The sequence below is a fragment of the Panulirus ornatus genome, chromosome 20 (genome assembly GCF_036320965.1).
Source record: "Panulirus ornatus isolate Po-2019 chromosome 20, ASM3632096v1, whole genome shotgun sequence".
Lineage (NCBI taxonomy): Eukaryota > Metazoa > Arthropoda > Malacostraca > Decapoda > Palinuridae > Panulirus > Panulirus ornatus.
Window position 1 is genome coordinate 54,721,970 of NC_092243.1, and position 14,065 is coordinate 54,736,034.

At 42.7% G+C, this 14,065-nt stretch overlaps 1 protein-coding gene across 1 annotated transcript in view; it reads left to right on the forward strand.

Moving 5' to 3' along the window:
• LOC139756009 (uncharacterized) overlaps positions 1–1,460 on the forward strand; it is a 2,971-nt gene extending 1,511 nt beyond the window's left edge. The window contains exons 2-3 of the mRNA XM_071674940.1: positions 483–903; positions 935–1,460. Coding sequence (XP_071531041.1) covers positions 483–903; positions 935–1,137 — 624 coding nt within the window. The 3' untranslated portion in view covers positions 1,138–1,460. The remainder of the gene's footprint in view (positions 1–482; positions 904–934) is intronic.
• Positions 1,461–14,065: the final 12,605 nt, after the last annotated feature.

Sequence of the window (14,065 nt, forward strand, 5' to 3'; positions counted from 1 at the left end):
TTCTCCTCACTCATTCTAGTCTTGAAAAAAAAGAACATCTTAGCAATCACTGTCATGACGTGGCTCCCTCGAATGAATGAAAAAAATTTCAAAGTATGAACTTATGATAAAGTCAGCGGGCAGAAAAACTGAACAAGTAACGTTCCAATTTGTGTTTTTTCTTCTTTACTATGTCCAATAAATCTCTTACGTCCTGTGCAACTCTTCCTTACGTTGTATATCTCACCTTTCCACTTTTATCTACTTTATCTTAAAGTCGCATTTTCCTCACTTCACATATATCTTATCCTTATCATTGATAAATTCCTCCTCCTTTCAGGTGATAGATTTAATTCTTTCCTTTTCACATGCTTAGATTTTCTTCCTCATATTTCTAGGTTTTCTGTCCTAACGCTTTAGCTTCCTGGTTAACACTGTATTGCTCTCGTGTCCGCTACCAGATCATCCTTGACACTGAACTCTTCTTCCTCTCCTCCTCCCAGGTCTGTTGGGTGCTGGCCCTCCTGCTGGCACTGACGGCGGTCTTCACCTCTGTCGACGCCGACCCGGCTCCGGACCCGGCCCCGGAACCCTTCAAGAAGAAGAAGGGCCAGAGATCAAGAGGAAGTGTGTACTACCGTCCGGTCGTCGTCATGCGTAGCTACGGAGGAGGTCACGGCGGAGGCTACGGCGGTGGCCACGGCGGAGGCTACGGCGGTGGCCACGGCGGGGGCTACGGGGGTGGCAAAGGAAAAGGCGGAGGATTTAAAGGCATCTTTGGTGGTGGCAAAGGGAAAGGCAAGGGTGGCGGATACGGAGGGGGCTTTAGGGGTGGCTACGGAGGCGGTAAAGGCAAGGGCGGAGGATTTAGAGGTATCTTCGGCAAAGGACTGAAAGGAATCTTTGGCGGAGGTAAAGGCAAGGGCAAAGGAGGCGGATATGGAGGTGGCTTTAGGTGGTGGCTACGGAGGCGGCAAAGGCAAGGGAGGCGGATTTAAAGGTATCTTTGGCGGTGGGAAAGGGAAAGGGAAGGGTGGCGGATACGGAGGTGGACATGGGGGCGGTGGATACGGAGGTGGACACGGGGGCGGTGGATATGGAGGTGGACACGGGGGCGGTGGATACGGAGGAGGGTACAGAAGGAGCTACGGGCGGTAGGCAACACTTTCGCTGAGATCACGTGGTTCAAGTTGCCACAAGTCTCGACCACACAGAAGGCTGCCTCACACGTTGAGGAGAATCTTCACAGGCCGGATACCCGGTCACCCAACCCTCCCACAAGACCCTACCTCCTGTTCCTTGCCACAAGTGAACCTTGAGCTTTTTCTCTTCCGAGATGATGAGCCATTAAGATCTCCGATGATCTTATACCTCAGAGAACTTACCTTAAGATAGCTGTCAGTGTCAGCGTTTTTCATCTATTTAACAATGTATTCCTTAACTGATAAATATCATGCATTAAATTAAGATACACAAATGTCTTTCTTCATCTTTTACTTTGTCCTGAATTTTCTTATCATGAAGGTCTGGAGATTCTCGATGAAGTTGATAAGTTTCTCTGCACCTGACAGGCATACTTCATATACATATCTATATATCTGTTACACTTGATCACCGATTACGGCGTTAGCAAGGTAGCGCCAGGAAACAGACTAAGGAAGGCCACATCCGTTCACACTCATTCTCTAGTTGTCGTGTGCAATGCATCGAAACCACAGATTCTTATCCACATCCAGGCCCCACAGATCATGATTTACCCCAGACGCTTCACATGTCGTGGTTCAATCCATTAACGGCACGTCGACCCTAGTATACCATGTCGTTCCCATTTACTCTATTCCGTGCAAGCCTTTCACCTTTCTTTTTCACTCCATCCTTCCACCTCTAATATGGTCTCCCGCTTCTCCTTGATCCCTCCACTTCTGACACATATATCGTCTTTGTCAACCTTTCCTCACTCACTCTCTGTGTGTGTCCAAAATATTTTAACATAACCTCTTCTGCTCTTTCAATCGCACTCTTTATATTACCACACATCTCTCTTACCCTTTCATTACTTACTCGATGTAACCATCTCACACCAAAACGTGTCTTCAAACATTACATTTCCAACACATCCACCCTCCTCCACACAACCCCAAATATAGCCCATGCCTCGCAACCATATAATATTACTGGAACTACTATTCCCTCAAATATATCCATTTTTGCTCTCCGAGGTAACGTTCTCTCTTTCCAAATATTCTTCATCGCTCTCAGAGCCTTCGCCCCCTCCCCCACCCTATGACGCAATTCCGATTCCATGGTTCCATTTGCTGCCAAATCCACTCCCAAATATCTAAAACACTTCAGTTCCTCCAATTTTTCTCCATTCAAACTTATATCTCAACTAACTTGGTCCATCAACACTACTGAACCTTGCTTTCATTCACATTTACTCTCAACTTTTTCATTTCACACACTTTTCCAAACTCAGTCACCAAATTCTACAGGTTCTCACTCGAATCAGCCACCATTGCTGTATCATCGGTTAACAGCAACTGACACTTCTCAGGCCCTCTCATCCCCAACAGAGTGCATACTCGTCCCCCCTCTCCAAAATTCTTGCATTTACCTCCCTCACCATCCCATCCATAAGCAAATTAAACAACCATGGTAACATCACATACCCTTACCGCAGACCGAAATTCACTGGGTACCAATCAATCTCCTTTCTTCCTACTCGCACACATGCCTTGCTATCTTGATAAAAACTTTTCACTTGCTTCTAGCAGCTTACCTTTCATACCAAATATTTCTGAGACCTTCCACAAAGCATTTCTATCAATCCTATCATATGCCTTCTCCAGAAGCATGAATGCCACATACAAATCCATCCGTTTCTCTAAGTATTTTTTCACACACATTCTTCAAGGCAAACGCCTGATTCACACATCCTCCACCTCATCTAAAACCACACTGTTCCTCCCCAGTCTGATGCCCTGTATATGACCTTACCTTCTAAATCAAAACCCTCCCATATGATATTCCAGGTATGGTCATTCAAGTTATGCCTCTGTAGTTTGAAATTCATCTTTACACCCTTTGCGTTTATACAATAGCACTATACATGCATTCCTCCAATCTTCAGGCACTTTACCAAGATCCAGAAATACATTGAATATGCTTACCAACCAATCAACAACACAGTTACCACATTCTAAATAAATTCAGCTGCAATACCATCCACTCCCGCCACCTTGCCAGATTTCATCTTCCACAAGGCTTTCACCCCCTCTTCTCTCTTCACCAAACCACCCTCTCTGACTCTCTCACTTTGCGCGCACACCCTCCCCCCCAAAAAAAATCCTACATCTACCACTCTATCATCAAACGCATTCATCAGTCCTTCAAAATACTCGACCTATCATCTCCCCACTCCATCACAACCTGTTATCATTTTCTCCTTGCCCTCTTCACCAATGTTCCCATTTATTCTCTTGTCTTTCGCACATTATCTACTTCCTTTCAAAACATCTTTATATTCTTCCAAAAGTTTAATGATACTACGCCTCTCCCCAACTCTCATTTGCCCTCTTTTTCAACCCTTGTACCTTCTTTTGACCTCCTGCCGCTTTCTTTTATACATCTCTCACTCATCTGCACTCCTTCTGTCTAAGTACCGTCCAAACGCCTCTCTTTTCTCCTTCACTGACAACTTTACTTCTTCATTCCACCACTCTCTACCCTTTCTAATCTGCCTCCCTCCCTTCTTTCTCATGCCACATGAATCTCTTGCACATGTCATCACTGCTTCCGTAAACACACCCCTTTCCTCACCCACTCCCCTCACTTCGTATGCTATCACCTTTTGCCATTCAATACTCAATATTTCGTGGTATTTCTTCACACAAGCTAACTTACTCAACCACTCTCATCTCCCCAACATTCTATCCTCTTGTTTGAAAACCTTTACAAATCTTCACCTTCACCTCACAAGATAGTGATCAGCCACCCCACCAGCTTCCCCTCTCAGCACATTCATATCCAAAAGTCTCTCTTTTGCACGCCTATCAATTTATACATAATCTGATAATGCTCGATGACCATCTCTCCCACTCACACATGTATAATTGTGTATATATCTCTTTTTAAACCAATCACCAGCGTTTCAACAAACAAATCTACGAGCTCTTCACCATCTCCATTCACAACACTGAATACCCCATGTACACTAAATATACCTTTAACTTCCACATTACTCACCTTCATATTCAACTCACCCATCACTAATCCCGGTCTCGTGCACCAAAACTGCAGACACACTCACTCACCTGCTCCCAAAAAACCTTCTCCCCATGATCAAGTGCACAAGCACCAATAATCACCCATCTCTCACCATCCATTTTCAGTTTTAGCCCCAGCAACATAGAATCCATTCCCCTACACTCCATCACACACTACCACAACTCACGCCTCAGAAGCAGTGCCACTTCTTCCTTAGCTCTTGTCCTCTCACCAATCCCCGACCCCGCTTCCTAGATCTCTCACTACCACTCCTCCTCCTCCCCTAGAGCTTCGTTTCACTCAGAGTCAGAACAACCAGGTTTCTTTCCTCAAACATACTACCTATCCCTCCTACCTTCTCATCTTAGTTTCATCTCACATATTCAGACACCCCCTTCCCGGCGCCACCCCATCCCACAGGAAACAGCATCGCCACCTCCTGCGTCAGCGAGGTAGCTCCAGGATACAAAGAAAGCCTCATCCATTCTCGAGCTGTAATGTATAATGCACCAAAACCACTGCTCCCTATCCACAACAAGGCCCCACAGACCTTTTCCATGGTTCACCCCGACCGCACCACATACCCTGGTTTAGTCCATTGACGGCACGTAGAGTCCATTGTACGATATCATTTCGAGTCACTATCCCGTGCACGCCTTTCACTCTCCTACATGTTCAAGCCCCAATCCCTCAAAATGTTTTTTCACTTCATTCTTCCACCTTCAGCTTGGTCTGACGCTTCTCCTTGTTCCCTCTATTTCTGACACGTATATTCTCTTTGTCAACCTTACCTCACTCATTTTCTTCTTACGTCCAAACATTTCAACTCACCTTCTTCTGCTCTCTCAACCATACTCCTTTAATTACCACACATCTCTCTTACCCTTCCATTACTTACTCGATCAAACCACCTTACACCACACATTGTCCTCAGGCATTTCACTTCCAACACATCCACCCTCCCCCGTACAACCCTATCTATAGCCCATGCCTCGCAACCATATAACATTGTTGGAACTACTCTTTCTTCAAACATTCCTATTTTTAACATCCCAGATAACGATCTTTCTTTCTACACATTCTTCAGTGCTCCCAGAACCTTCGCCCCCTCCCCCACCCTATGACACACCTCCACTTCCATGTTTCTATTCGTTGGGAAGTCCACTCCCAGATATCTAAAGCACTTTACGTCCCACAATTTTTCTCTGTTCAAGCTCAAGCATAAACTAACATGTGCCTCAACCCTGCTGACCCTAATAACTTGGCTCTTATTCACATTTGCTCTCAACTTTCTCCTGTCAAACTCTTTTCCAAACTCTATCACCAACTTCTCTTTCCCTGGCAAAGTAGCTCCAGGAACAGACAAAGAAAGGCCGCATTCCCCTACATGTGTCATGTGCAATGCACCGAAACCGCGCCCTTATCCACAGCTAGGTTCCAGAGGATTTTCCATGCTTTCCACCAACCGCTTCACATGCTCTGGTTCAGTCCACAGATAGCAAGTCAACTCCTGTATACCTCCCCGTTCCTGCTCACGCTATCTTGTGCTCCCCTTATATACATATATATATATATATATATATATATATATATATATATATATATATATATATATACATATAAGTGATTGGTTCTCAGTGATTGTAGGTTTGCGGCAGGGGTGTGCGATGTCTCCATGGTTGTTTAATTTGTTTATGGATGGGGTTGTTAGGGAGGTGAATGCAAGAGTTTTGGAAAGAGGGGCAAGTATGCAGTCTGTTGTGGATGAGAGAGCTTGGGAAGTGAGTCAGTTGTTGTTCGCTGATGATACAGCGCTGATGGCTGATTCATGTGAGAAGCTGGTGACTGAGTTTGGTAAAGTGTGTGAAAGAAGAAAGTTGAGAGTAATTGTGAATAAGCGCAAGGTTGGTACAGTAGGGTTGAGGGTCAAGTCAATTGGGAGGTAAGTTTGAACGGAGAAAAACTGGAGGAAGTGAAGTGTTTTAGATATCTGGGAGTGGATTTGGCAGCGGATGGAACCATGGAAGCGGAAGTGAATCATAGGGTGGGGGAGGGGGCGAAAATTCTGGGGGCCTTGAAGAACGTGTGGAAATCGAGAACATTATCTCGGAAAGCAAAAATGGGTATGTTTGAAGGAATAGTGGTTCCAACAATGTTGTATGGTTGCGAGGCGTGGGCTATGGATAGAGTTGTGCGCAGGAGGGTGGATGTGCTGGAAATGAGATGTTTGAGGACAATATGTGGTGTGAAGTGGTTTAATCGAGTACGTAATAATAGGGTAAGAGAGATGTGTGGTAATAAAAAGATTGTGGTTGAGAGAGCAGAAGAGGGTGTTTTGAAATGGTTTGGTCACATGGAGAGAATGAGTGAGGAAAGATTGACAAACAGGATATATGTGTCAGAGGTGGAGGGAACGAGGAGAAGTGGGAGACCTAATTGGAGGTGGAAAGATGGAGTGAAAAAGACTTTGAGTGATCGGGGCCTGAACATGCAGGAGGGTGAAAGGTGTGCAAGGAATAGAGTGAATTGGAACGATGTGGTATACCGGGGTCGACGTGCTGTCAATGGATTGAACCAGGGCATGTGAAGCGTCTGGGGTAAACCATGGAAAGTTGTGTGGGACCTGGATGTGGAAAGGGAGCTGTGGTTTCGATGCATTATTACATGACAGCTAGAGACTGAGTGTGAACGAATGGGGCCTTTGTTGTCTTTTCCTAGCGCTACCTCGCACACATGAGGGTGAGGGGGTTATTTATGTGTGGCGGGGTGGCGATGGGAATGAGTAAAGGCAGACAATATGAATTATGTACATGTGTATATATGTATATGGCTGTGTGTGTATATATGTGTATACGTTGAGATGTATAGGTATGTATATTTGCATGTGTGGACGTGTGTGTATATACATGTGTATGTGGGTGGGTTGGGCCATTCTTTCGTCTGTTTCCTTGCGCTACCTCGCTAACGCGGGAGACAGCGACAAAGTATAATAGATATAAATAAATGAATATATATACGTATATATATATATATATATATATATATATATATATATATATATATATATATATATATATATATATATATATATATATATATATATATATGCGCATGTACATATTCATTCCTGCTTGACTTTATCCACTCACGGTACCACTCCGCCCCATCGCCACCCCCTGCGAGAGTGAGGCAGCGCCTGGAAACATACGAAGAAAAAACATATTCGCTCACATCCATTCTCTAGCTGTTATGTGTAATGCACTGAGACCACGTCTCCTTTTCCACAGCCAGGTCCCACAGAACTTTCCATGTTTTAACAAAGACGTTTCACATGTCCTAGTTTAGTCGATTGAGAGTACGTCGGCCACAGTATACCACATCGTTCCAATTCACTCTGTTCCGTACACGCCTTTCACCCTCCTGCATGTTTAGGCCCCGATCGCTCAAAATCTTTTTCTTTCCACCACCAATTTGGTCTACCTCTTCTCCTTGTTCCCTCCACTTCTGACACATGTATCAGCTTTGTCAACCTTTCTTCACTTATTCTTTCCTTATGTCCTAACCAAATCGCCGCACCTTCTCTGCCATAGTATCACACTCATTCTAATCTCACATATTATACTGTGTGACCGAACTCTTCGTACACGAGGTAACACCACGCGAGAAACGTCACCTCTGTCGAGGTTGTATCACTGGGAGTACAGTCATGTCAGAGAGTTTTATCATTCTAAAGGAGTCTATACTTTCCTTAGGCTGCAGCCACCTTCAGAAAGGTCCTGGGTTGATTATGAATAGAAATAAAACCATATGTACCCCAGGATTCATAGCTTCCTTTACAAATGGAAATAACACACTAGATGGGAAGCAGGATGAGAAGTGTAAACACATCATGTCAACGACATTTATACTGTGCATCCGAGCTCTTGGCTACGCCCTTGGTAGTGGAATTCTTAGGACTGGACCATAAAGTGGACTTATTGTTTGGCTTCCTTTGTAATTTTGCTAAATTTCTATTTAGTCTTTACCTCTAAACAGGTACTATAGTTTATAAATGTAATAACACATAAGCCTGGAGATGTAACAGCATTTTCTTTTACCAGTTGAAATGTCTACAAGCAAGCAAGCGCAGGTCACAATATACAAGCGAGTCATTCCAGACGGTGTCCTGGGAAAAGACATTCTCTTGAATTTGAATTTTCTTCAAAGTTATATGACATTCTCGAGCGCATGCAGCCGCGGCAGGCGGATGACAACGAACATTACAGATTAATTCATTTCCCTGAAAGAAAATGTTATTTGCTCATATCCGTTGTTTTCTGCTCTTGCACTGTTATATAAAGGTTATTCAAGTTTTTCATTATACTTTTGCGGGGACATTTTTGTTCTTGCCACTCTGGCTTTACCACGTTACTAGCAAAACTACAGAGGAAATGATGTATGAGAGGAGGATAATATCGTGAGAAAACTAAGAGAACCAATGAGAACATCAGCGAAAGGGGATAATGGGGAAGTGGTAGCAAGTATTGATGAGGTGAGGAGGAGATGGAGTGAGTACTTAGAGATACTGTTGAACGTGTTTGATGATAGTATAGCAGATCTAAGGCGTTTAGTGAAAACTCTCATTTCAATACATTCAGACTGGTCACCCCATTGACCTAACTATAACCAGTTTATATATATATATATATATATATATATATATATATATATATATATATATATGTATATATATATATATATATATATATATATATATATATATATATATATATATATATATATATATATATACTAGAAATTTATCAACAATAAAATTTTTTTTTTTTTTTTTTTTTTTTCCAAAAGAAGGAACAGAGGGGGCCAGGTGAGGATATTCCAAAAAAGGCCCAGTCCTCTGTTCTTAACGCTACCTCGCTAACGCGGGAAATGGCTAATAGTTTAAAAGAAAGAAAAGATATATATATATATATATATATATATATATATATATATATATATATGCTTTGTTTCATTCACGTCTAATGTATTTTGTTTTCAGTCTGTCTGCGGATGATGTACGATTACATCGCAAATGTAGTAACTGTGGCAGAAATCATCCTGCCTGCTACTCGTTTACATGAGCTAAAACAGAGAGAGCAGAAACTAGCACCCACGAGACCTACTGGGAGTAGGATGATAAGACCTGTGTTATCTACGAAGAAGAAGACGTGTGTTAGAAATGGAGGAAATGAACGAAGCGAAAATGTTTTTTTGAAAGAGAGAGAGAGAGAGAGAGAGAGAGAGAGAGAGAGAGAGAGAGAGAGAGAGAGAGAGAATGCCCCCCTCGCTATCGTCTGACAACAGAGGTAAAGATAAGAACCAGCGAAGGTTTACCCCAGCCGGCAGGTTGGTCCATCCAATTTTCAGCCTCTTGATTATTTGAGTATCGTCCTTGACTCGCTGAAATTACACTGTCACAACCCAGTCACTTTTTTTTCCCAGTAAGAGATTCAAGATGTCCAAAAATCAGATGTTTTACCATAAGCAAACATCAAAGGATTTTATGAATAATAGGTTGCATCCTCAGATTCACTTCAGTATGATATGAACATATCGCAGAATATTTCTCTTCCGATCTTTAGTACATAAAGTCTTCAAAATCTCTCGTCTGTTGGCAGTAAGAGAGGCTTTCTCCCAAGTGCCTTGATGAAGGCTATTCTGTGTGAGTGCATTCTTATATATCTGCGAGTTCACCCTCATCATTTTCCTCGTCATCCGTCTATCATTGATCTTAAGTGCACCTAGGGGTCCTGAATTTTGAATGTCCATTTTTCAGTATCTGGGCCAGGTTTAAGGTTACCGTGTAGTGACCTTAAAGGCCACTTTGAGGTCACCAAAGGTCAGCCCAAGTTTATAGATTACACTCAGTTCAGTGCATCCATTCAAAACCAGCAATCTAGAAGCCTCAGAATTTAATAAAGGAACCTCAAGATCAAAGATAAGAATAAAAGGTGCCAAAACCTGGCCTTAGAGGGCAAGGAAGTCCACTTTTCAAGGGTCAAAGTTAATACAGCTTCATGTAGCACCTAGAGACCCCAAGATCTTGGATATAGGTACTTCAGAACCAGGGTGACTCTTTCAGCTACCTCACGGGGGCTTTGAAGAAAGATTTAAGGCCATCATAGGGCACCAAATGACATGAAACACCATTCCCATAAGTTACACTTAGTCCACTGCAACCACTCAGGACAATAGAACTGGTTGTCTCAAATATGAAGAAGGTATCGTTACCTTAGGATCAGACAGGATGTAAGGGTACCAGAGCTTGGCTTTAAAGGCCAAGAAAGGGCATCTTTCAAGGTTCAGACTTACAGACCTGGTTTACAGTGTCGAAATGATGCATAGTATAGAATCGATTTACAGTATCGACCTGTTTTACAGTGTCGAACACAGGTAGTGTTGAACTGGTTTACACGAATTAAACTGACAATTAAGCCAAACACTTAGCTTAGCCCTTGAGCAAGACGGTACGAAACTTGGAGCGTCGACTGCACTGACCTTGAGTACGGTTGTCCCACCCTTGAATATGATGCCTTGATCTTTCACCAGGCCTAAAGGTCAGGTCATAGGTCACGTCATCATTCCCCAAGGTCGCTCCGTTGTGCTCAAGAATCTTACTGTAATGCTTAAGGATTGTTCCATCGTTAATCAAGGGTCGTAAACGTCGTGTCGCAGATCGCACATTCGTCGATCAAGGGTCGTACCGTCATACTTAAATGTCGTATTATCCTCAAGGATTCACTGTCGTCATCAAGGTTCGTACCGTCGTGCTCGGAAGTCGTATTGTGCTCAAAGGTTGTAATGTCGTCATGAAGGATCGTGTCGTGTTGCTCCCTGTAAAGTAGCCTGTGGGTGTCTGTGTTCAGCTCTCTGGCTCTGAGGTGAATCATTCGCCAGTCTCGTGTTGGTTGTGCTTAGTTTCTTCTGACGACTGCTTTTGTTTTGGTCTATTAGGTGTGTTTATGTGTGTGTGTGTGTGTGTGTGTGTGTGTGTGTGTGTGTGTGTGTGTGTAATTGAGTATCTTTCTGAGTGTCTCTTTGTCCGTATGTGTCTTTGGGTGCATGTCTGTCCGCATGTTTCCGTAACTATGGATATGGGTGAGTGAGATGATGGAAAGCAGACATTATTGGATTGTGTTCTAACTGAATGATGTGCAGAGAAAAGACTCCTGGATGTGAATGTGCTGAGAGCGGCAGCTGGTGGAATGTCTGATGAAAGCGAAGGTACAGGCTTTAGGAAAATAGAGGAAATGATGTGGATGGGAAGAGGATGGTGTAAGTGTGTGAAATTGGAAAAGGTGGCGTCTTTGAAGAGATGTCAGGAAAAAGTAAGTCAGAGTAAATGAAGCTCAAGGAGTGAATGAGGAATGGAAGGTATTCAGGGAAGCAATGCTGGCATATGCAGGAGAAGTAAGTGGCATCCGTAAGGTGGGATGTGGACAGTTGCCAAAGGGTAGTGTGAGGCGGGATGAGGAAGTCAAGTATGCGAATTGAGAGAGTCATGGAAAGTGGTTTGGTGCAAAAAGATAAGGTGGTGAAGGGCTTGCGTAAGATGGGGTGTACCAAAGCAGTAGGGATTGGGAATGCTGTTGAATTTCTAAAGAGAGGTGTGATTGTGTTATTGACTGATTAGTTAGGATTTTCTGTGCATGTAGTGAAGTACTTGAGAACTGGCGGAATGCCTGTATTGTGCCCTCGTTTAATGGCAAGGGTGTACCTTTATCTGTCAAGGAATGTGTGAGAGTAGGAAGAGAGGAAGGTGAGTGTTTTTAGGTGAAGGTGTGTCTATGGCAGGGATGTATGATGTCCCCATGGCTATTTGATTTGTTTATGGATGGGGTAGTAAGAGAAATGAAGGCAAGGGTCTTAAAGGGAGGGACAGGTATGCAGCTTGAGTCAGTTGTTTGCTGATGGCACGGCGCCGGTGGCAGATTCGAGTAGGAAACTGCAGAAGTTGACGTCTTACTTTGGAAGATCGCATGAAAGAAGAATATTGAGAATAAAAGTGAATAAAAGTAATGTTATTGGGTTCAGTAGTGGGGTAGGTCATGTGAATCTGAGTGTGAATCTGAATGGTGAAAACCTGGAGGAAAGTAGGATGTTTTTGATACCTCCAGGTGCACATGGAAGCAAATGGAACCATAAAAAGTAGAATTAAGCTCTAAGCTGGTTAGGTGGGTGGAAGGTTGTGAGGGTGGGGTGGGGTGCGTGTGTATGTATGTGTGTGTGTGTGTGTGTGTGTGTGTGTGGTTGGGGGGAGTGGTAAGGCCCTGGCTGCGCGGAGGAGTATGTAGAAAGAGAGGTCATTATCGGCAAGGGCAAAGATGGCCATATTTGATGGTTTAGCAGTCCCACCATTGTTGCATAGGTGCGAGGTGTAGACTCGACACAAGAATGTGCGAACATGGGCGAATGTGTTGGGAATAAAATACCCGAGGATAATGTATGATGTGGAGATAGCTCTTCGAGTGAGAAAAGATAGAGCAAGAGAGAAGTGTGGTAGTAAGAAGAGAATGACTGAGGCAGCTGAAGAGGATTTACTGAAATGGTTTGGACATATGGAGAGGATGAGTGAAGTTGACAAAGAGGATATATGTGTCAGAAGTGGAGGGGCCAAAAAGAAGAAGGAAACTGAGATGGAAGGATGGAATGCTTTTGACTGCTCAAGACCTGGTAATGCAGGAGAGTGTAAGATGTGCACAAGATAGAATAAACTGGAGCGATGTATATAGGGGAAGACCAAAGAAGTCTTTAGACAGATAGACAGATAGATAGATAGATACATGATAGATAGATAGAAATATAGATAGATAGATTCAAAACATCAGTCGCGTTTAGATGCAAGCAAACTTTCATTTACTGTTTTTTCTGTATTCGCTGTGTAATACTCCGTTTCATCAATATGAAAAATATAAGTGATTAGTCATCGCTGATAAATACATAGATCATCGGAAATTTCAGTCGGTGTATTTCTTGCTAATGTCGATTATTACAGATCAGTTTTTCTATATTTTTTTAATGGAAAAACTATTTTTTTTTTTCAGACAAACATTTCGTGTTTGATCACCAGTAAATCATCCAACTAGCTTTGCAATACTGCACTAACAACATGCTATGCCAATAGGTTTTAAACAAAGCTACAAAATTTGACATTGGCTGTGGGACATAGTGAACACTTTGAATATGTCTGGAATATAATATATGTGACTCTGAAATATATGTCAAACTCTGTATGGCAGTGGGCTATAATTGGATAACATGCAAACTTTATATGACCCTGGTATATATATAATGATCTGCATATGCCTCAGCGTTATGGAAGAAACGATATGTGTCTAGGATATAGTTTAAACTCTATACACAACAAACTCTAGATAGCTCTGGATTATAGTATTCAGTGCGTATGGATGTGGGATATGGCACAAACTACATATGTCCTCGGAATTCAAACACTATATATCATCCCTGGGGAAAGGAGAGAAAGAAATGCTTCCCACGTATTCCCTGCGTGTCGTAGAAGGTGACTAAAAGTGGGTGGAAGCGGAGGGCTGGAAATCCTCCCCTCCTGTTATATTTTTACGAAAGAGGGAGAAGTGACGCAGGCCAAGTGAGGATTTTTTTTCCTCGGAGGCTCAGTCACTTGTTCTTGATGCTACCTCGCTATCGGGAAATGGGGAATATGTATAAAAAAAAAAAATATATATATATATATATATATATATATATATATATATATATATATTTTTTTTTTTTTTTTTTTTTTTTATACTTTGTCGCTGTC